General features: G+C 40.2%; 2 protein-coding genes across 6 annotated transcripts in view; one reads left to right on the top strand and one right to left on the bottom strand.

Annotated features, from left to right (window-relative positions):
- The window catches only part of DROSHA (drosha ribonuclease III), a 103,146-nt gene extending 97,221 nt beyond the window's left edge, over window positions 1–5,925 (bottom strand). For all 4 annotated transcript variants that reach the window (XM_037530351.2, XM_037530352.2, XM_037530354.2 and 1 more), the window contains exons 1-4: window positions 5,827–5,925; window positions 5,036–5,159; window positions 3,284–3,349; window positions 1,596–2,429 (exon numbers count right to left, since the gene is read on the bottom strand). In XM_037530351.2, the coding sequence (XP_037386248.1) occupies window positions 1,596–2,429; window positions 3,284–3,303 (854 nt within the window). In that variant the 5' untranslated portion in view covers window positions 3,304–3,349; window positions 5,036–5,159; window positions 5,827–5,925. The remainder of the gene's footprint in view (window positions 1–1,595; window positions 2,430–3,283; window positions 3,350–5,035; window positions 5,160–5,826) is intronic.
- Window positions 5,926–6,191: 266 nt separating this feature from the next.
- Window positions 6,192–25,164, top strand: CUNH5orf22 (chromosome unknown C5orf22 homolog). 2 transcript variants are annotated; one of them, XM_037529840.2, is made up of 9 exons: window positions 6,192–6,291; window positions 7,420–7,565; window positions 9,269–9,418; window positions 11,552–11,969; window positions 14,150–14,212; window positions 14,435–14,556; window positions 17,921–17,987; window positions 19,930–20,069; window positions 22,649–25,164. In XM_037529840.2, exons 1-9 carry the CDS (start codon window positions 6,211–6,213, stop codon window positions 22,779–22,781), a joined length of 1,320 nt encoding a protein of 439 aa, XP_037385737.1. In that variant the 5' UTR covers window positions 6,192–6,210; the 3' UTR covers window positions 22,782–25,164. The 2 variants fall into 2 exon arrangements, with proteins under 2 accessions (XP_037385737.1, XP_054544052.1); XM_054688077.1 differs by lacking the exon at window positions 22,649–25,164 and adding an exon at window positions 18,352–18,400 and having other exon boundaries at window positions 19,930–19,992.
- The last annotated feature ends 1,900 nt before the right edge of the window (window positions 25,165–27,064 follow it).

Below are 27,064 nucleotides of genomic sequence, written 5' to 3'. Positions count from 1 at the left end.
CATCTGAGCCACCAGCAATCAGTCATCTCCGCCGGCTTCTTGGGGTAAGTGAATCTTTCCTTTTACGAAGTCTATCTTCCTTCTTTTTCTCCTCCAAAATGTGATTGAGTAATAATTGTACAGGGTTGTTTTAGGGCAAATGATTTCTAGAAAAAGGTCATGAAAAAGTGGATCTATGTATTTGATATCATGAAACACCAAGGCTGCTCTGGGGAACCACAGAGAGAGCGATGCTAACAATCCCTTTCAAATCTGGAGAAAGCTTTTAACAAACTTTCCAGTTTAGATTTTCCCCATTAAATTGTGAAATAGACTCACATATCACAGGCTCCTGACAACTAATTCATCACAAAATGACTTCTAACAAAACTGACCAGACACAGTAACTCAGGCTGAAAAAGATTTTGAGAGAGTCTATCAACTCTCAGTCATCTGAGCCACCAGCAATCAGTCATCTCTGCAGAACACAAGTTCCTGTCTACAGGGCACCAGACTTCCGGCATGAATCACTCTTTTCAAGGCTCAGAGTAACCACTACCATTTATTGGCCGAATGGTCAATCAGAAATCAAAATCACAGTCTGAGAAAAACAAAGAAACCATGACATGAACTGAGTCTACATGAGCCAAGACTGGCTCTCCACAAACCCTGGTTTGGTGAGGACAGCATTCTTAGCACAGAAGGACACAACACAATGAAGGAAAACACACACAAGGAGCAGAAAGGGAAGAACGAAGCTGACAACTGGAAAACCTCCAAACTTCAATATCAAGAGTTCACTGAAGTTATAAATAAATATTAGTACAATTATTGTCTGTGTATCTTTCTTTTTTTTAAACCTACACTGACAGTTCTTAGACTTTGGGGTAAAAGACTCAGGCCACCTTTGGAGAATATGCTGTCAGCTACCAATTTAAATACATATAAACAAACACACATAAAAGTTTACATACAACTTCAGAAGCTTTATAGAATTCCAAACCCCAGTTTAAGAAGGCCTACTAGAAACCTTATTCTTTGATGTATAAAGAGACTTGGTCTATGGAAAAAAAAAAGTAATTTGGAATGGAATAGCATCTTTTTCATAGACAAATTTGATTTCAATAGGAATGTGTTTCAATACAACAACGGTTAAAAACTATTTCAAACACTAACTTTGATGATGTGTCAATATTTCATTTTACAAAAAATAGGCCAGAATGCAAATTTGTCTATTAAATTTCCACTTATCCTAAAACTGAGAAAGCAGTCTGACTGCAATGCAGTTTGATTCCTAACTGATAGCATATGCAGATCCTCCACTCTGAAAGAACTCTAGTGCCATAACCAGTTATGATCCCACTGAACACAGTCAAAGCTGGCAGTGCAAGAAACAACACAAGACCTTTGCTGTGTCAGCATCAACATTAAAACAACTGTGCTGTGCAGAGTAACAGGCTTGTGTTCACTGAGACCGATCTACACGGAGGCCTTCTCTTCCGCGCTGCCCCAACCCGTCTTCCTTCTGTAACTCTGCATGGCACTGCCGTGGCTTGCTGGTTTGGCTCGCGGGAGAAGGGGGCGAGCCTGCCTGAGTGGGCCTCGGCGCGCATTACCTGCTGCGCTCATAGCTGCGGTGCCGCGAGGGCGTTCTCGCCCGGTCATAATCCGATCGGTAGCGGCTGTCGGGTCTCCTCCGGTCAGGGCTGCGGCCTCGTTCCCTCCGATCCAGGGACCGGTGCCTCTCGCCTCGCCCATGACTGTGGTCCCGGTGCCTGTGATCATCGTAATGCTTGAGTCTTTCCGGGGATCTTCTCTCACTGGGCGCCTTTGGGAGTGGGTATGGCGGGAGATGCCTAAAATGAGGACTACTGCTGTTGTTAGCACTGGGCGGGAAGGAGCTGGGGTTGTTCTGGAAACTATTAAAATTAGGAGGTGGGAAATTGTGGTGCGAGTATCCCGGAGGGTATTGATAATTAACTTGCTGTGGCATGACGGGAGGAGGTGGGGGGTGGGGCATGGAAGGAGGGGGCATCATGAAGGGGAAAGTGCCTTGTCCTGGGGGTGCTCCGGGGACTGGGGGGTTATTAGGACAGGGCATGGGCGGAGGCATGGGAGGGAAGCAGGGTGGCACCGGGAAGGGCGGCCTCATCTGGTGGTTGGGGAAAGGGGGCCTGATTGGGCAGGGCGGAAGAGGGCCTTGTGCTGAGGGAGGCATGGGTGGAGGGAAGGGTACAAAGTCTGGTCGAGGAGGCATAAAATTGGGGGCTGGAGAGTTCGAGAAGGTGGTGGAAGGAGCACTTGGAGGTTCATATTGATATTGCACAGGTGGCTGCTGAGGGTGAAGCAGTCTCAGATTTTGGGGCCTGAAAGCTGGTGCTGTGGGTCTGGCTCCGTGTCCTCCTCGCCCTCGGGGACAACCTCGTCCTGGGTGAAACGTCATTCTATGACTGCATGAGAGGAAAGAAAGGGAGAAAAGTGCAGGGAAAAATTCACTATGTAAACAAGTTTCACAAATGCCCAACCCCTCCAGGAGCGACTGACAGGCCAATTAGGTTGCTGGAATACTCTACCCACCTACTACAGAGTTCACTGTAATATCTGAAACTCCTCATGGCCAACAAGCTCCTATTCCCATCTTGGCCACTCACCACTGTCATGGCCAGTGCCTGGACTCTGTCAATCCCTAAGCTGCTCCACCTCCAACATGACGAATCCAACTCCCCAGGGTTCAAGCATTTGCTATCAGACCCTTGCTCAAGTTCTCCCTACTCCTGACATCACCATGCCATCCCATCGCTAACCCCCACGTTTTCTACATCTGCACCAGTTTCTTCCTGTGTTCACCTTGCTCCCCACTCAGCAGACCACACATGCAACATGACCCACCCAGCGAGGAGTTCATGATCTGCCCTCCAGGATACAACCTGCTCCTTTTTTCATCATTTCCAACCTCGATTGATGATACCACTCATTGGTTCTCCAGACACCAGGGTATTATCTGACAACATCCCCTGTGATGGCAACACTCTGTGATTCTTCCTGGCATGTCCTACCATAATTATAATCACCAATGAATCACCCATTCCACCTTTAACGTCTGCCTGCACCTTCAAACCCCAAGACCCATCAGGATAGGGAAAGTTCATTAACTGTTCTGGTCTGGGTTCCCAGTTAGGCACATGGCCCACAAGAGTATATAGCCCCTCTCCTCTCTAAATCCTCGCCACCCTCCGTGACCTAGCACCAGTCACTGCTCTTCTCTGTTCTCCCAAACTACTGCCATTACTATCACACCACTTACCAGGTATTGCTTTGCATCATGATGTACTGCCTGGGTAGGTCACATCTTCCGCAGAGGATATAAGCTCTAGAGGACAGAAATAACAAAACAGACATAAACAGATTTCCCAAACTGCCAGTGCTCTAAAATATTTCTGTAATCTCCTTACCACTGATCTTGCATTCTCTGTTGCATTTTAGCATTCTAACAAGAGCTGAATTAAAATTTATAACTAAACTTTAGTGACCTGTCTGGCTGACACGAAACAGTAAGTAGCTAAAAAAGACTGGAAATTGGGACCTCCCTAGTGGTGCAGGGGTTAAAGTCTCAGCACTATCAAGCTATAGCCAGCTACTGCCACTGCCACTTCATCATGACTTCGATCCCCAGCAAGGGAGCTAACCCACATAGCACAGCAGACCTTCCTGTGTCACAACTGCTCCCCTCAGCAGTGTATTTCAGTAGATCTACGTGTTCTGCTCCTCACTCTGTCTCAGATGAATCCTCTCATCCCCCACACTTCTGGCCTAAACCTCACTTCTTGCATGCATAAATAAATAAATAAATCATTAAAAAAAGAAAAAAGACTAGAAACTTAGGCATATTCCATCTCTAATTTGCTTCTCCCCTCCTCCATACTCCAGTTTCCTTCACAGTGAGACCAGCATTCAAACTCACACACAATTATCTCTCAAAAACAGGAGTCACAGGCCTCCCTGGTGGCGCAAGGGATTAAGCACAGCAATGTGAAGCAGCCTCTGCAGCACAAGTTAGATCCCTGGCTGCCAGGCAGACACCTACATGGTGCAACAGACCTCTCCTGTCTCTCCTGCTGCTCCCCTCAGCAGTGTATTTCACTGTCTGTTCTGTTCCCTGATCTGTCTCTGGTGAATCCTCACACCAACCCCCCTCCTCTGGCTACCCCAGTTCCTATATACATAAAATATAGAAATCTTTAAAAAAAAAAAAAAAAAAAAAAAAAAACAGGAGTCACCGTTCTGCTCTTGATTTATATTCTCCACCGTTTCTACAGAAAAATGTTGTGGACATGAGTTACTTTCTACATTCTTGAACAAAATGATCTTTTAAAAAGTTCAAACACATATTAAGTACAAAAAGCTTCAACATACAAGTATCTTTCTAAAGTCTACCTAAAAGTTTTACCAATAAGCTTAATTCATATGGCTCATGAAGATAAACTCAGATTTACCTACACCTATCATTGTGGTTAGTAGATAGTAGGCACCAAATAATATCTGATTAACCACTACAGATCAGTCCAACACCCTCATGATAAACCTAGGGCCTAGGCAGTTGATCCTGCCACCACAGACTACTGACTGTCAAAAGACATGAATTCAAACTCCATGCTTGGCACTTATGGCCCTCTCCAATCTGGACCCAACTTCTTCCAGACTTATCTTCTATTATCCTTCCCCATGAAACACCAATCATTCCAGATTTCTCCCAATTGCCTAAAACACCAACCACTCTCACTCAGCTCTACTTCATCTAAAACTCTCTATCCTGTGACTCTGTCCACTGAATTTCTAACCATCTACCAGTCAAATGCCACCTCCTCTATGAAGTTCTCCCCCCCTTGCTTTAAGAAGTAATCCCAGCTCTTCCTGCCTACTTGCATCTGTGCAAATGTCTTCTCCTTTCCTTCTCCTAGTAAACCTGTCCTTTTAAAATAGAAAAAAGTAAAAAGAAGTAATCCCATTTCCTCTAACTTCCATTGCTCTTAATCTTTACTTATTTTGTGGCACTTACCAGTGACTGCCTCATGTTATAGTCATGCGTGTACATGTCTAACTCCTCCACTAGATTATAGCGCTTTGATGTCATGGGTTGATTCAGTCATGTTTGTATCCTTCACAGCCCCTGGCACGGCATCCTGCACACAGTACATCGTCAACAAATATTTACTGTCTCACCAATGGCACATGTTTCCATGCTCCTGCTGTTCATTTCCCTTCCCCATCTATCCGCAACACATATGCATTATCAAAACCAGACAAAAAGCCGATCTTTTCACTAAATCATGCAACATTTAATGAGAAGCAAACTGTGTGTTAGGAAACAAACTAAGGGAGCTGAGTGAATAGTGAACATGCCCAGGAACATCAGTAGGTATAGGAAGAGTTGCAAAATGTGCCTACACTTTTATAAATAACTCCCCTATTTCCCCGTGGACTCTGCAGGCCGATCGCCGTCTTCCGGCCGACCCACAATTGGGTGTTCCCCAGTTTGCATCTCCCGCCAGACAGTGGCCCCCACGAGGCAGCCTCTGGGCTCACGGTCCAGCTCCCTGCAGGACCCGAGCGGCCGCAGGCCTGCACCATCGCGAGCGCTCCACAAATGAATGAAAGGTTCCATTTTTCACTTCTATTTATTTGCGAGATCGGGGCCTGGAATCACCTATTTCGCCCCCAGTTGCAGACCCGAGGAGGGGCAGCCCGCCCCCCACTGCAGGCGCCTCTCGCCCCAGCCCGGGACTCCAGCCACGGATTCCGGCCGCGGAAACTCTCCCTCTTCCAACACACGCAGGAGGCCCCTTTTACCTATGAAAGGCTCCGGGGCCGCGAGGTCGCCATCACCGCAAAGCCAGCCTCACACCGCGGCCCCCGGGACCCGCGCGCCGCCCGCGCCTCCGGAACAGGAAACCCGGGGACTTAAACAGCCAAGCCAGGAAAGCGGGACCACCGGGGGAAAGCGCCCGGGCGCGTCGCTGGGCTTCGGGCGCGGTGATTGGTGCGTCCCCAAGAGCGATGGACACTTCAGCCAATAGCTATTGTGAGCTCCCGAGGCGCCCGCCCCCTGCCCTCTGCACCCGCCAATCCGGAACCGCAACCGGGTGAGTGTGTGTTTCCAGTCGGCAAGGGCCGCGGGGGACGCCGCTCGGGCCTGCCGGGTCCTGGCCCCGCGACGCCGCCGGCCGCGGCAACATGGGCGACCCCTGCCGAGAGCGCGCCGGCCTCCGGCGCTACCCCGAGCTCCCGGTGTGGGTGGTGGAGGACCACCAGGAGGTGAGCGAGCGGCGGAGCCGCGGCACAGCGGCCGGGGAAGTCACAGACCGGGTTCCCCACGCGAATTCCGCTGACTTAGGGGGACCCCACGGCGACACCTCGGGAGAATAGGCGCGGGCGATTGTGGGGTGTTTACCGGGCACGGGCGATTGTGGGGTGTTTATTAGGCACGAGCGATTGTGGGGTGTTTACTAGCTCCGAGCATCTCGTCTAGCCTTCCCGAGTTGCCGCACATCCTACTGGTGGCGTCGGGATTCGAACCCGGCAGCCCGCCTCTGAGGCTAGGGTCCTCTGCCTCCACCTGGGCCGTCTCCAGCGTGGAGCAAGTGGGAGGCTTCGTGCTGAGTTGGGCTGTCATCTGCGATGTGGAAAGTGCCAAAGCATGCATAGGTCCGTTGGGGTTATTATTGCTTGCGTTTATAAACATTAAGGGTGTTTTCTAGTTTTGTGGCAATTTTACTGTAGGGTAGCTAAAGTCGTGCCTTCAGTTATACTTCTGGAAGGGAGGCACGTGGATCTAAAGCACTTTTTTTTTTTAAGTTGGATTAATAACCTTAAGTTTTCTGGATATGGAGGGGGAAGAGGGTGTTTCTGAATTTATAGATGGAGGAAGTTAGGACAAGTTGGGTGGATCTAGACAGGATCCAGGATCTAGACATAGTAGCTATGGTGCTGAAAAAGGGCAAGCCATTTCAATCTGAAAACTCGAACTATGGAGACGATAACACAAAAAGCCCCCCTTCCTTGAGGTATGAAAAAGACCCCCCAAGGTGACCAACAGCTTGAACACATATCGCCTTAATGTGCATTTACTAGCAGTTTGTTTTTGAGCTCTAGTCCCTGTCTGTTTTCTTCCATTACCTGTTGAATTTGAGATGAAGGGGTGTTGCAGCTAGGCATGCCAATTAAAGCCTTTGAAGGTGCAGGTTGGAAGTTCTGAGGGAAGAAAAAAGTTAGAAATAACCATCTCAACCATCTTTTTAATAAGCCCATTATATATTTTCCTTCTTTTTAACAACTTGATGTGCTTCCAGTTGTTTACAGTTATACTATCATTGTTTTCAGTCTGCATTTAAGTACATGTTCATGATTTCATTGCCAGTTTCTGATTGTTTGTGTCTTTTACAGGTTCTGCCTTTTATATACAGGGCCATTGGCTCAAGGCATCTTCCTGACAATAATATAAATTTCATGCATTTTGATTCACACCCAGACCTCCTTATTCCTGTGAATATGCCAGCTGACACGGTGTTTGATAAGGAAACACTTTTTGGGTAATACATGATTTCATCAATGATCTTTCATGTGCTTAAAAAAATTTGCAAAATATAAGCAGTTAAGAGAACTAGACTTTGCTAAGCTCTTGAGTTTTGTTTTAGTTTCATGTTGTTTGACTTTTTTGGTTAGATCAAGTGTTGACAATTTTTGTCTTAAAGAGCCAGATAGTAAATAGTATATAGCTTTGCTAGTCTTATGGTCCCTGTTGTAATCATTCTCTGCCTAGCAGTGTGAGAGCAACAATAGAAGCTGTATAAACAAATGTCTGAGGCTGAGTTTCAAGAAAACTTTATTCTTCCTCTCCTTAAAAGTCTGGATGCTGAGGCACAAGAAAGTGTCTTATCTAAGGACAGCACAATACTGTGTACACAGTAGGGCTTTAGTTTGTCTATCCTTCCTACCCTTAATGACTTCTTCCAACCTCTCTGTTTATTCTCAGATGATAGATTCTGAAGATTTTCAGTTATATAAAATCATAGAGATGGAAGTGAAATAATTTGGGTTCTGTTCTTCAAGAAGGATCAGACCTAAAGTATCTCAAATAATGTCCTAGATTAGTCTCTCTTCAATAACAAAATTCCCTAAAATTCTATCAGTCTCTGTATAAAATTGCTGGACTCATACAATATAAAAACTTACATAGCTGTAACTTTCCTCTTATAATTAAATTAAAAAACAGGTAGTGTGTGAATTAATTTTAGCCTACTACCTTTTATTTAGTAGACTTTCTCCAAAACTCCAATTCAGAGCACTAATTTCTAAAGAATTATGGTGACTCTACCATTGTTTTTTCTTTCTTTTTTTTTTTTTAAAGATTTATTTTATATACGCATACAAGAGCTGGGGTGTAGGCCAAACATGGGGGCGTGCGTTTGAGAGGATTCACCAGAGACAAAGTAGGGAGCAGAACAGGCAGATCTACTGAAATACACTGCTGAGGGGAGCAGCCAAGCGAGACAGGAGAGGTCTGCTGTGCCATGTGGGTCACCTCCCTGGCTTGGGGATGGAACTCAGGCCACAGTGGCTGGCGATAGCTTGATAGCACTGAGTCTATAACCCCTGTGCCACCAGGGAGGCCCAAAATTGAGAAATTTTTTAAGTAATAATTCATCTCAGATAACAGTTGACCTATATATGTTAGCATAATGAAAAATTATTACTTTCCAGAACAAAAATATTTTAGTGGAGAGTAATGCTGTTTATGTGTTTGCAGATCTCTACTATTTGCCTGTATTAAAGATAGCTAGATTCTCATATCTGCCTTTGTGTTCAGTGCTGTCCCATGTTGTTTGATGTTTATGAAAAATACAGGAGAATTTCATAGCCTTTCCAGATCATTGTGACTATTCTTTTTTTTTCCTTTTCTACACTGGTTGGTATTGAAGAATATAATGATTACTAATGGAGTCAGTGACACTGCCTTGATGAACCTTACCACATCAACCCATCATTGCTTTGCCCCATTAGTACAAATGTCAGTGTACTAGAAAATTAAAAAGGGAAATAATTTTAGGAAAATCGTTTTGAACTAGTGATTACCCTGAAAAGGTATTAGCAACCCTCCTCCCCAAGGGGTCCTTGAACCATACTTTGAGATCTGCCATCTTAAAATATCATGGATGAAACCATACATTGGGGGGGGGGGTGATTGGGGAACAACACTAATAGTCTTAATGCTTTCTCTATATTTCTTTTCCAGAGAATTAAGTATTGAGAATTGGATTATGCCTGCAGTTTACGCTGGCCATTTTTCTCATGTAATATGGCTTCATCCTCCATGGGCTCAGCAAATCAGAGAGGGCAAACATCACTTTCTAGTAGGGAAGGATACTTCCACTACAACAATCAGGTATTTTCCTCATCTTTATGACTATGAAAGGCTATGAATGCTTCTTTCTTTATGACTATGAAAGGCTATGAATGCTATTTTTGGGTCCCTGTAATAACTTTTAAGTGTCTATACAAACAAATGGGGTCAAATTCAGCCTAAATTCAACTCTTCCAGAAAGAATTGTCAAAAGACAAGGAACAGGATTTCAAGTCTCTTTACCTTCTTCACATACTATTTATTATTTCTAGTCAAGTTGGTTTTTGAATAACATGATATTCATCCTTTGGAATTCCACCTCCTTTGATAATTAACTCTTAATCTTTGAAGTACCTTATGAGTTAGTGTATTCAACGATACATTTTACTACTGCCTTCCAATGTAACTGCTGACTGCTGAATTTGACAACTGGCCATGAAAGAAAAATTATCTTACTTTGTGTTTTTTTGTAAATGCAATAACTGAGTAAATAGATTTGGGGTTTTGATTTTTTTATTTTGATTAGCTCTAGGTAATTACTTAATCTAGCAAATTGCAGCATCCTCTGACTTGAGTTACATGTGTAACTGCTTTTGTTGCATGAGCTGTTTAACCAAAGTTTTGTATATCTGTCAGGCTTTAACATCTTTAGAAATATCAGTATGCTCCTGACTTTCTAAATTCTCCTGTGATGGGGTGAATATTTTAAGCAACTGATCCATGACTTTGTAAAACCTTGAAGGATACTGTGATGAAACAGTAACACTTAGAAATGAATTAGTCTTTCTTATTGAAAATGATACTTTTTAATTTCTGATTTACCTTAATGATACAATTAACTACTGAATATTATAATCAATTGCACAAATAACTTTGTTGTATATACCTGAATATTGCATCTACTTAGCATACAATACTAAATAACACTTCACATATAATGTTAGTCATAATACTGGTATATATGAAAGAATGGTGGGGATTTTATTAAGTGCTTAAATAAGTAGGCCTAATTTAACCTGCAACAGGTTTCTGCAAAGCAGTTAATTTTGAACAATTTGAAGCAGACAATTTGAGACTCAATGTATGGTAATGGTATTAGGAAAAGTTTTATTTCATCTTTTTAGTTAATGTTGCAAGTAAGAATTGCAAAGATATATGCACATGAACATGCAGTCTGAGCTGTGTGTGTAAATTTGTATAACTAGTAACAAAGAAAGTGACCATTATTAAATAAAAATAAATTTAGATTGAGGATACAGCTTTTATCCTTCTTAGAATAGTACAGTTTTTAATAAGTTTGGACATTATAACACTAATATTTGGGGGGGAATTTTACCTTTTTTAATTTAAAGTTGTATATGCTGGAAGAGGATAGATGGGCAATAAATACTAACCATTATTTTAGTTGAATAGAGCCTGTCTGTGGAAGAACTATTTCATTTCATTGCTTAAAATACTTACCAAGGCATAATATAGTTGAAAAGCTGAGAAGATACTGATAGTTCTAAAATCAGAAATCTGCATCTTCAGAAATGCATTCTACAAGTACACAGGATCTTCTTAAGTTGTTTTTCACATTAAAAATAATTTGGTGGGGATTTTATTGAAAGAAGTTCATTTTAGATGTAATGTTTGCCTTAGTGAATTTTGGGTCAAGTTTTAGCTGCTATGCAAGAGCCAAAGTACTGGCTGAAGCAGGATCATTTATTTCTTTGTTGAGTTAGAGCTCACTCACGTAGTCAGGGCCCATGTCACAGATCTACATATTGGTGAACCCTAGTTCCTTCTTTTTACTCCACCATCTTTGGAGCATTGCCTTTGTCCTCTAGTCCAAGGTGGACTTGCTCTTTCTGTGTCCTTCAGTAGAGGGGAGGGCAAGGCTCTATAGTCTTCTTTTCCATTTACAGCTTTTGGCCAGAACTTAGATAAATGGCCATTTGCACAAGCAGACTGCATACCTAGCTACAAGGTAGATGATGAAATGTCCCGGTGTACCCAGATGAAAATTGAGGCAATGTTCTTGCTGCCATAGAACAGAAAATACAAATATTAGAGACCGCTCCCAATTTTTTCCAAATATACCTTTTTTATATTTTTGCAGTGCTGTGGAAATGCTCTATCAATTGTCAGCTAATTTGTCCATTCTTCTTTAAAATAGTTTTTCCTCTGATCCAGGGTTACAAGTACAGATCACTACTTCCTAAGTGATGGTCTTTATGTAACTGAAGAACAACTAGAGAACCAAAGACCTTTACAACTGGATGTAATTATGGTAAAACCTTATAAACTGTGTAACAGTCAAGAAGAAAATGATGCAGCGTCTTCTGCTAAGAAGCCAAAGCTAGCCCTGGAAGATGCAGAAAACACTGCCTCTGCTAACTGTGATCCTTATGCAGAAGGACTGGAAAAGGACACAGTGGCACAGAGAAAGGAACAAACTTGCCTGGAACCATCATGTTCATGTTCTCCTGAAGGCCAGGAAGGACAGACTGGGGAAATTCTGGAAATTTTGAAGAACGGGGATGCATTTGTTTTAGATATTGACTTAGATTTTTTTTCAGTGAAGAATCCTTTCAAAGAAATGTTCACTCAGGTAAATATGCTATTTTTTTTTTAAGATTTATTTATTTATGCGCACAAGAGCTGGGGTATAGGCTAGAGGTGTGGGGGGTAAGAGGATTCACCAGAGACAGAGTGGGGAGCAGAATAGGCAGATCCATGGACTATACTGCTGAGGGGAGCAGCAGGCAAGACAGGAGAGGTCTGCTGTGCCATGTGGGTAGTTCCCTGGCCAAGTTGTGGACTGATTCATAGTGCTGACGCTTAACCCCTTACACCACCAGGAGGCCCCCAAATATGCTATTTTTAAAACATAGATCTTGAGACTTACATACATTTCGCTAGATCAGGGAGCAGCAAACTTTCTGCAAATAGCCAGAGGTAGTTACTTTATTGAGGACTCTATATGGTTCTGTCACACATTCTACTTTATTATTGTTTTTCAAAAATACTTTAAAATTGTTTAGAGCATTTTTAAGGCAAGTCAACAAAAACAGACTGTGGGCATGGTTTGCAGATCCCCACTCTAGATAGTGTTTGTTATTTTGCATTTACTAATGGGATACAGAGATGGCTGACAAAAATGACGTATAGTACAAGGAAGTAAATACGTTACAAAACATTACTTTCTTGTCCCCTTCCCATCCCCTCTGTTTCTCAGCTAAGAAACAGATGTAATACTGGTTTCTTGGTGTATCTTTGCAGAGATAATCTACGTACATTACCCTGTGTGTCAAATTTTCCCTGAAGCAAAAAAAGAGGACTCAAGTGTCCTCTCCCGACTTGCAAATTAGGGAGAAAATTTCCCTCTCACACTGCTGTATGCAGTTAGTAATCTAACCACCAGTCCTTGGAAGTATGAAGCAACTTCAGAAATATTTAGAAAACTTGAGTCGTGGCTATACCTGGAAACTATAGGAGCTAACTATAGGCATTTATTCTACAAGATACTGACCTAAATATTTGTAAGGAAGATTTCTAAAAGGTTACATAAGAAACATATGTTGTTATTCCTTTTCAAGTGCTATGAGGAAATCTAAGAAAGTGGGGCATTTCTCTATATCCTTCATACTGTGGAACTTTTTGAAAAGGCATGTACTGTACTTTATAATTTCATAGCTTTTTTTAATATAGTGAAAAAAGTTGTTTGCCTTTTGGTAAGCGTATGTTCAGAAGTCAGAGAGATTATTCTGTTTGTTACTTCTGTTTACCAGCTGTATGATTTTGGAAATGTTACGTATTTTTTTTTTTTTTAAGATTTATTTATTTATACAAGCACTGGGTACAGTCAGAAGCGCGGGAGGGTGAGCGAATTCACCAGAGCCAGAGCGGGGAGCAGAGCAGGCAGAAGGACCGAAGCACACTGTTGAGGGGAGCAGCGAGCGGTAGGAGAGGTCTGCGCGCCATGTGGGACCCTCCTCCAGTGGCTGGGGAGCAGCTGGGGATCGAACCGGCGCTGCAGAGGCCGCGGGCAGCTTCGCAACCCAGCGCTCAACCGCTGCACCACCGGGGAGGCCCTGTTACATAGTCTTTTAACCTACATTTTATTCAAGTGTGGAATGGAAAAAATCATGCCCAACTCAGTATTGCCACAGTGAGATTAATGCCACAACGTTGTGCTGAATGTATTTTAGCTCTTGTGTCTGACCTCTTTCTGATGCTATCCTCCCAAAGAGGATTATTGTGCTAGCCTTAGCAGCCTACAATGGGGCTAGTTAGCAGTGCTAAATGGGGGGGGGAGGGGGGGACATTCTCCTGTAAGGTTGATGTCATGGCATTCTTCTTTCAGGTCTTTCTGCCTCCACTGTTGCATTTGTACTCTGGCATTCTCCTCTATTGCTAGGAAGGGGTCTGCAAAGGGAATGCGGAGAGTTTTGCTGTTGTTTGTAAAGCTATGTCTATTTCCTGTAAAGAACTAACATCTGCTTAGGTCCTAGAATATATCCATATAGAATGTAATATTATTAGAAACATTTTCATCCCATTACCCATACCACCAAGTCTCCTTCCAGAGCTAATTTACATATATTCTTGTTATGCCCACATGGATAGAGTTACCCTGAAGAATGGTAATATTTACAGTGAAGTCTAAATTATGCATTTTGCCTGAACCTCCCACATTAACATTTAAGTGATTATCTGAGATGTTCTTCTTGTATCGCAATCATGTGATATTAAAGGATATTCTTTGTTTTGCTTGCTTCTGCTTTTCAGGAGGAGTACAAAATTCTACAAGAGCTATACCAATTTAAAAGACCTGATGGCAACCTGACAGAGGTATCCTCCACTTGTTTCTTTTGGGTTTTATCTCTTTGTTACATATCTAATAATAGAATTCTCCAAAGGACCGTCCAAACTCTTTGTGTGTTTATTGGGAAGTCCATTGTTGCTACGTAAAAATAACCTTTTAACTACTTAAACTAGGATGTCCTCGTTAGAATGAGAATTTCACTTGTTTTTTTGAAAGAATGTAATCTCAGCTTTTCAATGTCTTTGAAGGAAGATTTGGTAGATTGTGTTGATACTCGGACTCATCAATTAGAAGATTTAGAAGCTACTTTTGCTGATTTGTGTGATGGTGATGATGAAGAAACTGTACAGAAATGGGCTTCAAATCCTGGGTAACAACCCCAAATTATTTTCCATATGTTTTAGTTATATATCTATTGCCAAGTTTGCTAGATAAATTGGCTTTTAGAAGTTAATATTAAATTTCAACACAAATTTACTAGCAATAATTAACATTTATTGAGTATTTTCTACGCATCCAATATAAGCCGAAGATTTTGCCTACATTATCTCATTATTTCTTTACAACAATCGTATGGCTTTTGTATTATATTGCTTTTTTATAGGTGAGGTTCAAGAGTTAATTAAGTTCCCACAACTCACTAAGTGGGTATGCTTTTAGTCATTATGGGATAGCTGCCCCTACTATATACAGCAGGTCCTCGAGTAGCAGCCTTTCATTCAGTGTCATTTTATTGTCAAGTTGAATAGAAAAATACAAACTCAACCAGTGTTATGCAAAACCATGTTATTCACAAACCTACTTTGGTTATACTCCATTTTACTTAGACAACCTTCAGTGGGAACTTACTGTACACAATTAGTAAGACAGTCCCTGTTATAAGTGGAATAAAGAGGGGGAGTAGAGTAAGCTATTAACACAAAAGTAAAAAAATTAACCAAGCTATAGAAAAGTAAATTATTTTTTTTAAGATTTATTTATTTATTTGTTTTTTGATTTAAGTTTTATTTTTATATTCCCCATATAATTACAACCCCCTTATTTTGACCCCAGCCCCTCCTTTCCCTGTCCCCCCAACCCCCTACAGAGTGTCTCTGTTCATAGTTGATATTTTCTTTCTTATAGTTATTCTTAGAAAAGTAAATTATTTGACAGGTAAATTATACTGTGAAAACTTGCCTCCTTTTAAGGCTAACCCAATACAAGTAGAAGAGTTTATTTTCAAACTGTTCATGGCATAGGGAGCAAGTTGAAAAACTGGATACTACTTCAGGGCATTTGGCCAGTTCTCTTAATGTTAACATTTACCTTGAGAAGATGAAAAGATGAGAAGTTCTTTTGGAGTGATCACTCCAAAATGAGGGGGTAGGATGAAGGATTAACGTTGGCTTGAAATAATATTGACATAATCAGGTAGTTGTTCTAAATATTCTAAAATATTTCTTTAAATCATGTAAACTTCAAAAGGTCAGAAAAACTAAAATCAAACCATCAGACAAGCTTTTAGGCCCTATGAGCATAGGAAATCCAGAACTAGCTTATTTTAAAATGAATCTCCCAGAAACTGAGATTTTTCTCCAGTGTATAAATACTGGAATTTAATCACGAAACAACAACATAACATGAGGAGTTAAAATCATAGCGCTTTGAGCCGCAACAATTTCCTATGTCATAGTTATTGAAAATAATTCATCAAGTCTCTAGAAGAATACAGAAAAACCTAGAATGTCAGTTAATCTAGGGAATTTCATGGTAAAAGAATAAAGTATATGAGGGAAAAATACCTCTTTTTGCTATATATGGGTATTACTATTCAAAATACTCAGTGTAATGTTTACTTAAAATATTCAGAAATTTCCTTGAAATACAAACATTATTATTATCACTAAGAAAAGCAGTGGCATGGGCGAATAATCCATAATAGTATTAATCATGTCGGTAAATATTGACCAAGCACTTTAAAATTTGTTAAGACTTTTTCTCTTAAATATAAGGAAGTAGTTTTAAAAATAACTCCTTTTTGTGATTTTGATGGAAGAGGGAAATCTAAAATACATCACAGGATGTGGGTCTTCCTAGAAATATTGAAGCATACTTGCTATTTTGTGATTTGTGAAGTCTTGAGCCAAGTTTAAAACTTAAAACAAAATATCCTGGTAAAAGTACATAAAAGGGGCCACCTTCCACCAAAATCCAGGTGCCTGCTGAGCATGCCCAGTTAATGCTTCATCACATCAGGGAATTCCATCACAGACAAGGCTACAGCAGTGTTGAGCTTAGACTTACACAGCAAAAATGCTGTATATTTTTTAACTTCATCCTTGAGTACATTTGGGGGGTTGGGGAGCAGACAAAAGAACAGTAGATAAGAGAGCTAGAAATGTCTTCCCAAAGTAACCGTGCCCCTGAAGGGTCAGACCTTCAGCATAAAGGCATTGTCACTGGGCCTCCCTGGTGGCGCAGCGGTTGAGCGCTGGGTTGTGAAGCTGCCTGCAGCCTCTGCAGCGCCGGTTCGATCCCCGGCTGCTCCCGGCCACCAGAGGAGGATCCCACATGGCGCGCAGACCTCTCCTGCCGCCCGCTGCTCCCCTCAGCAGTGTACTTCGGTCCTTCTGCCTGCTCTGCTCCCCGCTCTGGCTCTGGTGAATTCTCTCACCCTCCCGCACTTCTGACTATACTCAGTGCTTGTATAAATGAATAAATAAATAAATAAATCTTAAAAAAAAAAAAAAACAAAGGCATTGTCACTATTTATTCCTAAGAAAGTAGAGGAGGCAGGTGTTCAGAGTAGAGAAGCCCGGAAAGTATCATTATTGTAAATGGGAAGTACCAGGAAGAATGGTGGACGGGCTACCGTGCCTCCTTTTCCTTTCTTTCTTTTTCCTTCCAGCAAAGAGCAGTTACTCGTGAAGGAGTGTCCATAGTATACTGAAGTCAGTTATTCATCGGGGCTTCCAAAGAGTATGCCCTAAATTAAAGAACTTAAAAGCACCATTGTTATGAAGTGATGCAGACCTTTTCTGGCTATAATTGTATATCCTAATAAATATGCCCAAAGTTTTGTCTTTAACTTTCAGGAAACTATCATTTTTCAAAGACTTAGTTTTCTTGCTGACCAAAGTCATTTTTAAAGTTACAATAGAACTTTTACTTTTAAAGAAGGAAATTTCTTTTTCCTAAGGGCTAATATTCAACCTTTAACATAATCTGTATTCTCTTAGGTAAGAAAACAACAGGGGGCCTCCCCGGTGGCGCAGCAGTTGAGCGCTGGGTTGCGAAGCTGCCCGCAGCCTCTGCAGTGCTGGTTCGATCCCTGGCTGCTCCCCGGCCACCAGAGGAGGGTCCCACATGGCGCGCAGACCTCTCCTGCCGCCCGCTGCTCCTCTCAGCAGTGTACTTTGGTCTGCTCTGCTCTGCTCCCTGCTCTGGCTCTGGTGAATTCTCTCACCCTCCCGCGCTTCTGACTGTACCCAGTGCTTGTATAAACAAAACAAACAAACAAACAAATAAATAAATAAAACATGCCTCTATTAAAAAAAAAAAGTTAAAAAAAAAAAGAAAACAGGGAACATTTGTTACTATTTTGAAATGTCATTTGAGTCGTTTTATCTTTCATTTCCTAAGCATCACATGAATTATGCTTTTGATAAGTTTAAAGTGCACTGTATCATTTGCCATTGCAAATGATTTTAATTACGGTGATACAGTGTTTAATTGAGGTGGCTCTTTTTCAGGATGGAATCTCTAGTTCCACTTGTGCAGAGTTTGAAAAAACGGATGGAAGTACCGGATTATGAAATGGTAAATCTTTTTTATCTAACTATAGAGTTGAGTCTTTAGAAAGACATTTTTCTAGGTATAAAAATGTGCTTGTAGTGATTTCACTTTTTTCTGTGTACCTTGGATAGCTGAATAAATTATTTTTAAAAAGAAGAAATAAATGAAAAAGCCAATACATTTTAGAAGCTACAACTCTGGTAGTTCTCCTAGGAAAACTTTCTTTTCCCAATTTTATGTATGAGGCAAAAGTGCTGTATATTTTTTAACTTCACCCTTGAGCAGATCTCTTCTAACCAGACAAAAGAAAGTATATGGTTTCTAACGTTGTCCGTTCTTTATTGATTCATATTTATACTACCTTCTTTCTTTTCCTTTCTCTCTGAAGCCTTTTCTGATTATGAAGAACAAAGAGAAAGGCAAAAGAGAGCAGTGTGGTGAGTTAGATGTGTGACTGATTTTGTTTGCCAACACTGACAGGAATACTGTGGCAAAAGAGGAGCTCTTCAGTGATAATTTATTTTTATAGCATTTTCTAATCTTTGAAGCATATGTTTTCATGGGTCTTTTCTCAGATTTTGTACCAGAGATAAGACCTCCAGCTCTTATGCCATCTGGAGCTTCAATAACTCGTGTTTTTACTTCATTTTGTGTTTTGCTTTTAGTTTGTATTTTATTTAGTTGTAGAATACAATCACACCACCATATTTAAACTAAGTTGCTTTAATGTAATCTGTATATCAATAAGACTAAAAAATACCAATGAAGTATTTTTGTTAAGTTGGAACTAATTCAAGACACAGACTTTTTTTTAATGGGAATTATTAATGTTAACATTAGAAGACACTTAGGGTTTGAGAATAATATCATTGAATGTATTCTCATGCAAGTAATCTTTAATCCTTACGGTTCATCTAGAGTTTGGGGTGATTGGGTGATGGTGTGCTTCGTAAAAGAAGGGATGACCTGGGCTTAGTTACAGATTATGTCATCAAATATGATAGGCCAATAACTATGGGGATAGAACACTTAGTGTTTTGCTCATTTTGGTAGAAATGAACATGTAGAATCTCATTTTACTACATTGACTGGTCATTAACATTTAACTCTTTGATGTATATCCAGAACCTCAAATAAAGTAACAGATTAGTGTTTTTTTCCCATGCTTTGTATTTACATAGACTAAGCAAAACCATGGCATATTTGAGTTTCCATTTTTAGCACTTTAAAGCAGAGATTGCAAAATGTTAGCCTGTGAGCCACTTCTAGCTTTGAGGAATATATTTTATATTAATGCTAAGATTAGAACATAATCATTTATATTTAAAACATATATTTATAAATACCAATGGATAATAGTGCTAAATAAGATAGGAAGAAGACTGCTTGCTTTGTATTTTCTCAAAACTTTGAGTGTAATACTAGGTGCATGTATTTTAGAAATAAATACAATCATGTGTTATGAGATGAGGTGAGAATATATAGAGCTTTATATAAGTTTTTAGAATCTAGCTGAAATGCATAATTAATGAGGAGATTTTAAAAGAATTTAGAGTCAAAATAAGGGGGGGGGGGTGCACCTGTATGGGGATATAACCATAATGAAAATGCATACTTTGTGCAAAGAGGAAAAATGATATAAGAATTATATAAAATAAAATATTTAAAAAAAACAAAATTATTAAAATTTACTCAAGGAAAGGCAGAATCTAAGTGAACCCATAATCATAAAATAAATAAAGAAGTTAAAAAATTACTCCTAGAAAAGGCATCAGGCCCAAACAGGTGTACAGGCCAGTTCTACCAAAAATTAATAGAATATATAACTTCTATGGCCCAGAAACTGTTAAGAAAAAAAAAATCCACAAAAATAATGTAAGATTTGTTAGCAAGACCCCTAATGGGTAAAGAAACTTCTGAAAATTACAAAGCCTTCCAATGCAATATTTAATTGTCTTCTTTTCAGGTTCACCAAGCTGGTCTAACCTGTGATTATTCAGAACTTCCTCATCATGTCAGCACAGAACAAGAAATTGAGTATCTTATCCAGGCTGTGTATTATTTACTGAAAAACTTACCAAAACCTGCTCTTGTGACAATAGCAAGGTAAGTATAATAGCTTGAATTAATGATGCACCAACAATGCCCAGGTCATAATCTCCAGAACCTATGAATCTCCTGTGTCATGTATGAAGGGACTTTGTTCTCAACTCCAGGATGTTGAGATGAGATGATGCTGGATCATCCAGCTTGGGCCAGTGTAGTCACAACGGTTCTTAGAAGAAGAGGGCGGGAGGGTCAGAATCAGAAATCAGAAACTGCTGGGCTGTTGGATTTGAAGATGGGGTAGATGCCATGAGCAAAAATGCAGGCAGCTTCTAGAAGTTGAAAAGCAAGGAAACAATCCCCCCAAAGCCTGGAGAAGAAACAACCCCACCACCATCATTACTTAAGGACTTCTAACCCTAACAAAACTGTCAGATTAATAAAGTTGTGTTGCTTTGAGCCACTTAGTCTGTAGTATTTTTGTTACAGTAGCAATAGGAAATTAATATCCTTTCCAATAGGTGAATCTGATTACTAATTCAGTAATTTTAACAGTTTTTTCAGATCTGTTTTATTTCCTGTTAGTGATAGGCCAGTAAGTAATATTTAGTTCTTGTTATCTTTGACATTGGTAGCATTATTCCAGTGAACTCAAGAACTCCCACTTCTGCATCCTATGGATGAATAGTCAGCTAGTACCATGTTTTAAATTTGAGCATACAGCAAATAATGTGCTGAATAGTTCCAATAGCTTAGTAATATTTTCTTTCCTGTCTTAATTTTTGGACTGGTTTTATGTAGAACTGTGAGATTCTGAAAGAAATACTTTAAGCAATCAAACTAATAATAAAAATTTTTTTTTATTTACTTTTTATTTATTTATTTGAAAGATTTATTTTTTATTTATTTATACAAGCATTGGGTACAGTCAGAAGCGCGGGAGGGTGAGAGAATTCACCAGAGCCAGAGCGGGGAGCAGAGCAGGCAGAAGGACCGAAGTACACTGCTGAGGGGAGCAGCGGGTGGCAGGAGAGGTCTGCGCGCCATGTGGGACCCTCCTCCGGTGGCCAGGGAGCAGCCGGGGATTGAACCGGCGCTGCAGAGACTGCGGGCAGCTTCACAACCCAACGCTCAACCGCTGCGCCACCGGGGAGGCCCAATAATAAAAATATTTATATGACATCTTACACCAAATATTTTGTAACACTCTTAGCATCCTGAAATGAAATTTATAGAAAATCTGACCATGCTTTAAATCTCACCACATGATTTAAAAATACAAATATATTACATGGGTAATGTAACTCTTAAGCCTGCTCAGGCTGCGGTAACAAAAATACTGTTATAAACAACAAAAATATGTTTCTGGTGACTACCTAATTACTGATTCATTGTCATCTCTCTATAACCTCACCTGCTAGAAGGGTTCAAACAGCTCTCTGGGGCCTCTTTTATAAAGAGACTAATCTCAATCATGAGGAATCCATCCTCATAACCTAAATACCTCCCAAAGACCCTACCTTCAAATATTCACAGTGAAGATTAGATGTCAGCATGAATTTCAGGAAGAAACAAACATTTAATCTATAGCAATGATCTACTTATACACATTTTAAATATATGTTTTATGTGTTCACACACACAAAAAAAAAAACAGTAACAAAGGAGAAATGAAAATAACTAAATGATAAAATATGTGTTAAAACACCACACTAGACTTGTGTCTCACAAGTGTCACTCAGCGTGCAGATGGATACTGGTGTGCTGTTGGCCAGTTACCATCAAGAACTATGCTGTCATGCCTCGTGGTAATGTTCTGACCTTAAAGTCTAATCTTTTCTCACAGAGTAGTTTTATTTTTACAAAATTTATATTTAATCCATTTTCAAAAGTACTTTGTATGTACGTAAAAGAGTGTTAAATTCTGGCTTAAAAAATTAAAAATGGGCTTTTCACTTATGTGAATACTCTGGACTTTGGAAAATAAGCAGAACAAATTCTCATTGCAGTACTAGCCTGCATATCATAAGTTTTCTGTCGATCTTCAAATATCCTTCTCCCCAAATACAAATTCCTGCCCACTCTCCTGTTGTTCTGTTCTTCTTACTACTACCTAGGAACTATCCCCAGCTCCAGCACACCACATTTCATTTTCAACTGTCCTTCACACCTGCATGGCTAATAACTTATGTTTAAAGCAGACACTTATCAGTTGGAAAACCTCTGCCTCACAATTTCTAGCCCTGGTGTATACATAGTGAAAGAATGAGAAAGATGTCTGGTCACTAAGATAAGCCCCAGTATTCTCAAGCACTGATATTTGAAGACGTGCCCTATTGTTACGGAGCTCATCATCAGCACTTTCTAGTTATGTGACCCTGTGCAGGTTACTCTTTCTCTGTTTCACATTTCTTTTTAAAAGGATGGAAAATGCTATTTCAGAGTTGCTGAGAAGATTAAAGAGCATAATTCATTTAATACAACTGACATAGGGTAAACTTCAGTAACTTTCAACTGTGGTCTCAAAATTCAGTATACCTGCATTTGTGTTTTACGTTGAAATCAACACATGCGGACTTTTCCTTACTGCACAGTATGATCTCATCCTACCTATGTGTCTTTTTCTCCTTTGATTCCAGGTCAAGTCTGGATGATTACTGCCCTAGTGAACAAGTTGACACCATTCAAGAAAAAGTCCTCTGTGTGCTACGCTCTCTCTATGGGACTCTAGACATTCACCTCGTCTATTCAGCAGAGTCTTCTCCATCTTGAAACAACAAAACACTAGGCACCAATTACATATTTATGTAGTAACAGTTTTCATTGACTTATTGTAAACGAGTCTTCCAGAGAACACTTTGCTTTAATATTAACTTTCAGCTAAAACCTTTTAGGTATTTTGAACCCCCAAACATATCATGTTGAATGATAGCAACTATTTTGGCGTCAAGTCTACCCCCATTTGATGGAGCTGTTACTGATCTTTCTTCCTTTCCATCATTGCCCTCTTTTGTGATTTTTTTTTTTCCACTTTTCCCCTTGGTCATTTGCAATATATGAGATTCATTCAATTATTTACTCAACCAACTGACATTTATTAGCATTTGTGCCAGACATAATTAAATGCTGGTATATGGTAATGAATAGAATAGAGAAGGTTCCTGAGGCTGTCCTGAAGACATCTGAAAAGCAGGGTATGGATAGTGAGAGATGTTATGGTCAAAAGGAAAACTATAAACTAATCCTCGGCATCCTTATAGTACTCAGGACACCCTGGTCTTAGAAGAAAGTAAGGCTACTACCAAAAAAATAACAAACATACTTACCCACTGATGAAAATGTTGCAGAAGTGTACCTTCCCAAGACTGTTGGAATTTTGACCCAACTCTCACCAAAAGTTCTCCAGCATTTTTGGTATTGAGGTTTATTTGAACAAACTCAACCAAGCAAAAATTAACTTTTCTTTGTTAACCAGAAACGCCTTCCTGTTGGTCAATGTGGGCCCCTATCATTGTTACAGTTCCAAAGTGCCACTTTATTGGCATTCTGGGTTGATAATTTTTTTCAAATAATTTTTTCCACCAGCCTTCTATGAATAAGAGACCCTACCTTCATTGTGGAACTTTTCATTTATTCAATTTGCCAAAATCTTCTACTTCAGAGAAGTGGGTACTTTAGTATCCTTTATGTTCAGTAGTCATTTATTTTTTAAGATTTATTTATTTATGCATACAAGAACTGGGTGTGGTCAGAGGTGTGGGGTGTGAGAGGATTCACCAAAGACACAGTGGGAAACAGAACAGGCAGATTGACTGAAGTACAATGCTGAGGGGAGCAGTGGGTGAGTCAGAAAGGTCTGCTGTGCCATGTGGATAGCTCCCTGGCTGGCCAGAGATCGAGCTTGTGCTGCAGTGGATGCGGATAGCTTCATAGGTTGCGTCCTAACCTCTTGCAGCACCACGGAGGCCCCTCAGTAGTCATTTTTAACTGCCAACTTGATTTCTTTTACTTTGAAAGGTAGGATAGCATTTAAATAAGAAAAACAAAATTTCCATCATTTCCCTGTCTGAACACGAGTCATTTTCATTCTTGCATGTAACTTTCAGGCCTTTACTGCATGTGTACAGTAGAGTTGCATGTATCCAAGATGAGGGTGTGTTACCTAAACTGACGGCCATACTCTGGGGACACGTTACCTTTTCCACTCAGTAGATGGCACCAGATCCCGTTTTCTCAGGGATTCTGTTTCCAGCCAGCATTTCTTGTCAACAAGTCGGTTTCCCCAAGCTGATAGTGTGGATATTTATTTATTTAATTTTTGTGTGAACGACAAAGCAAACTCATCTAGCTTTCTAATATTGAAAGAACATTATGTGCCAAAACTTTATTTCTCTGTAAGATCAGAATTACAGAGTAGTACTATTATTTTTAAATTTTTCAAAGTTTTCTATTAGAGTTCTGTAAATAGATGTTACTTGAGAGTAAATTATTTTGTGTGCTAAAAAATAAAAAGGTGTGTATTGAGGATTTAAGATTTAAAATCATGTGCTAGCACTAATGAATTTTATGTGATTTCAGTGTGTTCTTGGCATTAATCTTACGAATCTGGTTTAGAAGTCATTAATTATGATATCCATGAACTCTGATGTAACTCCGTTATTTTAACTCAGGTAGAATAAAAGGGCATTTCCTTTTTAGAAACACTCAGATTGTTTAGTTCTTATGGACTGTAATTCTTTTTGAAGAGTAAAATTCAGTCCCTACTTGTTATTTAGAACCAACTTAGTAATTCCTGTGTATTTGAAATGGTAAGGTATTTAGTTTATCAAGACAGCCTTCATTTGTGTTTCATTTACCAATGAGGAATACGCAGAACAGTCTTGTGGATTATGTACAAATACCACTGTAGTGTGTTTTTGAGCAGCTTTTTTAAAAATGTGACAGATTTAATGGGCCATTCCCCTCTGATAATTACCAAGTATTTATTTCCTAGTATCTAGGGAGGGATTTTCTTTTAGTTTCTTTCAAAATACTTTCTGTTGATAGCTATTCTCAAGTGTGCCAGGTTCTCAAGAAGCTTTTAGTCAATGTCCTTCCCTCTTTGTATGATATTCTCTCCAAAATTCATTTTGATTTAGTAGGCATGACCATGGGCTGCTAGCAATATATTATCATATTGCAAATAGTCTGCAAAAAGCCAGTGGTATATTTGTTTTTTTTAAATAATAAATTTTATTTTTATATTCCCCATACAATTGCAACCCCCCCATTCTGACCCCAATCCCTCCCCTCCCACCCCCCATCCCCCAAAAAGTGTCTCTGTTTCATAGTTTTTTGTTGATTTCGATTTTCACTTTCTTATAGTTATTCATTTTCCTAGTCCCTTATTTAAGTTTTCTAGATTCCTGCTATGAGTGAGACCATCCGGTATTTTTCTTTTTCTTCCTGGCTTATTTCGCTGAGCATGATCCCTTCCAGCGCCATCCATGTTGCTGCAAATTGCATGTGTTTATCTTTTCTGAATGCTGAGTAATATTCCATGGTATATATGCACCACATCTTCTTGATCCAGTCATCTATTTTTGGGCATTTGGGCTGTTTCCAAAGCTTAGCTATTGTAAACAGTGCTGCTATAAACATAGGGGTGCAGGTGCTCTTTGGAATGGATGTTTCTGTGTCCTTTGGGTAAATACCGAGGAGTGGAATTGCTGGATCATATGGAAGCTCTATGTTTAGTAGGTCCAGAAATCTCCACACAGCTCTCCATAGTGGTTGGACCAGTTTGCACTCCCACCAGCAGTGCAGGAGAGTTCCTTTTTCTCCACACCCTCGCCAACATTTGTTGTTGCTAGTTTTTTTCATATGTGCCATTCTCACTGGTGTAAGATGGTATCTCATGGTAGTTTTGATTTGCATTTCCCTGATTACAAGTGATGTTGAACATTTTTTCATATGCCTGTTGGCCATTTGCATTTCCTCTTCAGAGAAGTTTCTTTTTAGCTCTTCTGCCCATTTTTTGACTGGATTATTTTCTTTGTTATTGTTGAGTCTCATCAGCTCTTTGCAGATTTTTGTGATCAGACCTTTATCATTAGTGTTGGGTGCAAAAATGTTCTCCCAGTTGGTGGGGTTTCTCTTTGTTTTGGTTATTGTCTCTTTTGCTGTGCAGAAGCTCTTTAATTTGATGTAGTCCCAGCTGTTTATCTTTGCCTTCACTATCACAGCCAGTGGTATATTTGTTAGCACAACATGAGCTCATCCATCATACTTTAAGAAAAAGCACTTTTATGAAATTGGAGTTTTTGCTGGATGTCTTTCAGATATGCTTGAGATAGATGAGGACACGCTTTGTGAATGCCCATTTACGGCACCATTCCGCACTGCCCGCTCATTCACAGTTGCGGTGATGTCGTGTACTTATTTCTAAACTAACCAGTGCTGGACTGCTCCTATGATACTGTTAGCCCCACTCCTGGGAACCTGGGCACCAGTTGTCTTTTCCCTTTATTTTCATTTGAATTCAGCAAATGAAGATATAACTAGGAGGTTCCTGTGAACCTTGATTCTTAGGAGAGAGTTCTGAGCAGTGCCTATTCTGGTTACTCACAAACCTATTACAGAGGCTGGGCTACATGACTTCCCTTCCTTTGAAGATCTTTCAAAACACTCTTCAAGGAATCAGATATCTGAAGCCAACAACCAGCCATCAGTACTGTCTAGAGGACCAGCGCCCCTGTTGATGTAAAGCAAGCCACGGTGGAAACAAGAAGTTCCACGACTGAAATCTGGTAGAGGATAAGGGTGAGAATCTGAGCTTCAGAGACCCCGCTTCCCCTTATCCATGTTCCAGCTGTGTGACCTGTACACCTCAGCTTCCCCTTCACAGTAAGAGAACTCATCAGAATATTGTGAAGAATGACACATAAAGCCCTCACACAGGAATCATCTGGTACCCTTGGATGTTTTTTCCAAACAGCCTTATTAGCATGTCCTATGATGGCTAGTCCAGGTTTCCACTGCTCTCATGCATCTTCTAATTACTGGTATTTTAAAGC

Source organism: Talpa occidentalis, unplaced genomic scaffold (assembly GCF_014898055.3).
Source record: "Talpa occidentalis isolate TD23 unplaced genomic scaffold, MPIMG_talOcc4v2.1 talOcc4.6, whole genome shotgun sequence".
NCBI classification, from domain to species: domain Eukaryota; kingdom Metazoa; phylum Chordata; class Mammalia; order Eulipotyphla; family Talpidae; genus Talpa; species Talpa occidentalis.
The sequence above is the reverse complement of the archived record's forward strand: the minus strand, read 5'-3'. Positions and strand labels throughout refer to the sequence as shown.

Bases quoted from the DNA above. Each gene is read 5' to 3' on its own strand.
- CUNH5orf22 (XM_037529840.2), top strand. From the start codon at position 6,211: ATGGGCGACCCCTGCCGAGAGCGCGCCGGCCTCCGGCGCTACCCCGAG. The intron at 6,292-7,419 runs GTGAGCGAGCGG...TGTCTTTTACAG, and splicing joins TGGTGGAGGACCACCAGGAG to GTTCTGCCTTTTATATACAG. The intron at 17,988-19,929 runs GTAAATCTTTTT...TCTTCTTTTCAG, and splicing joins AAGTACCGGATTATGAAATG to GTTCACCAAGCTGGTCTAAC.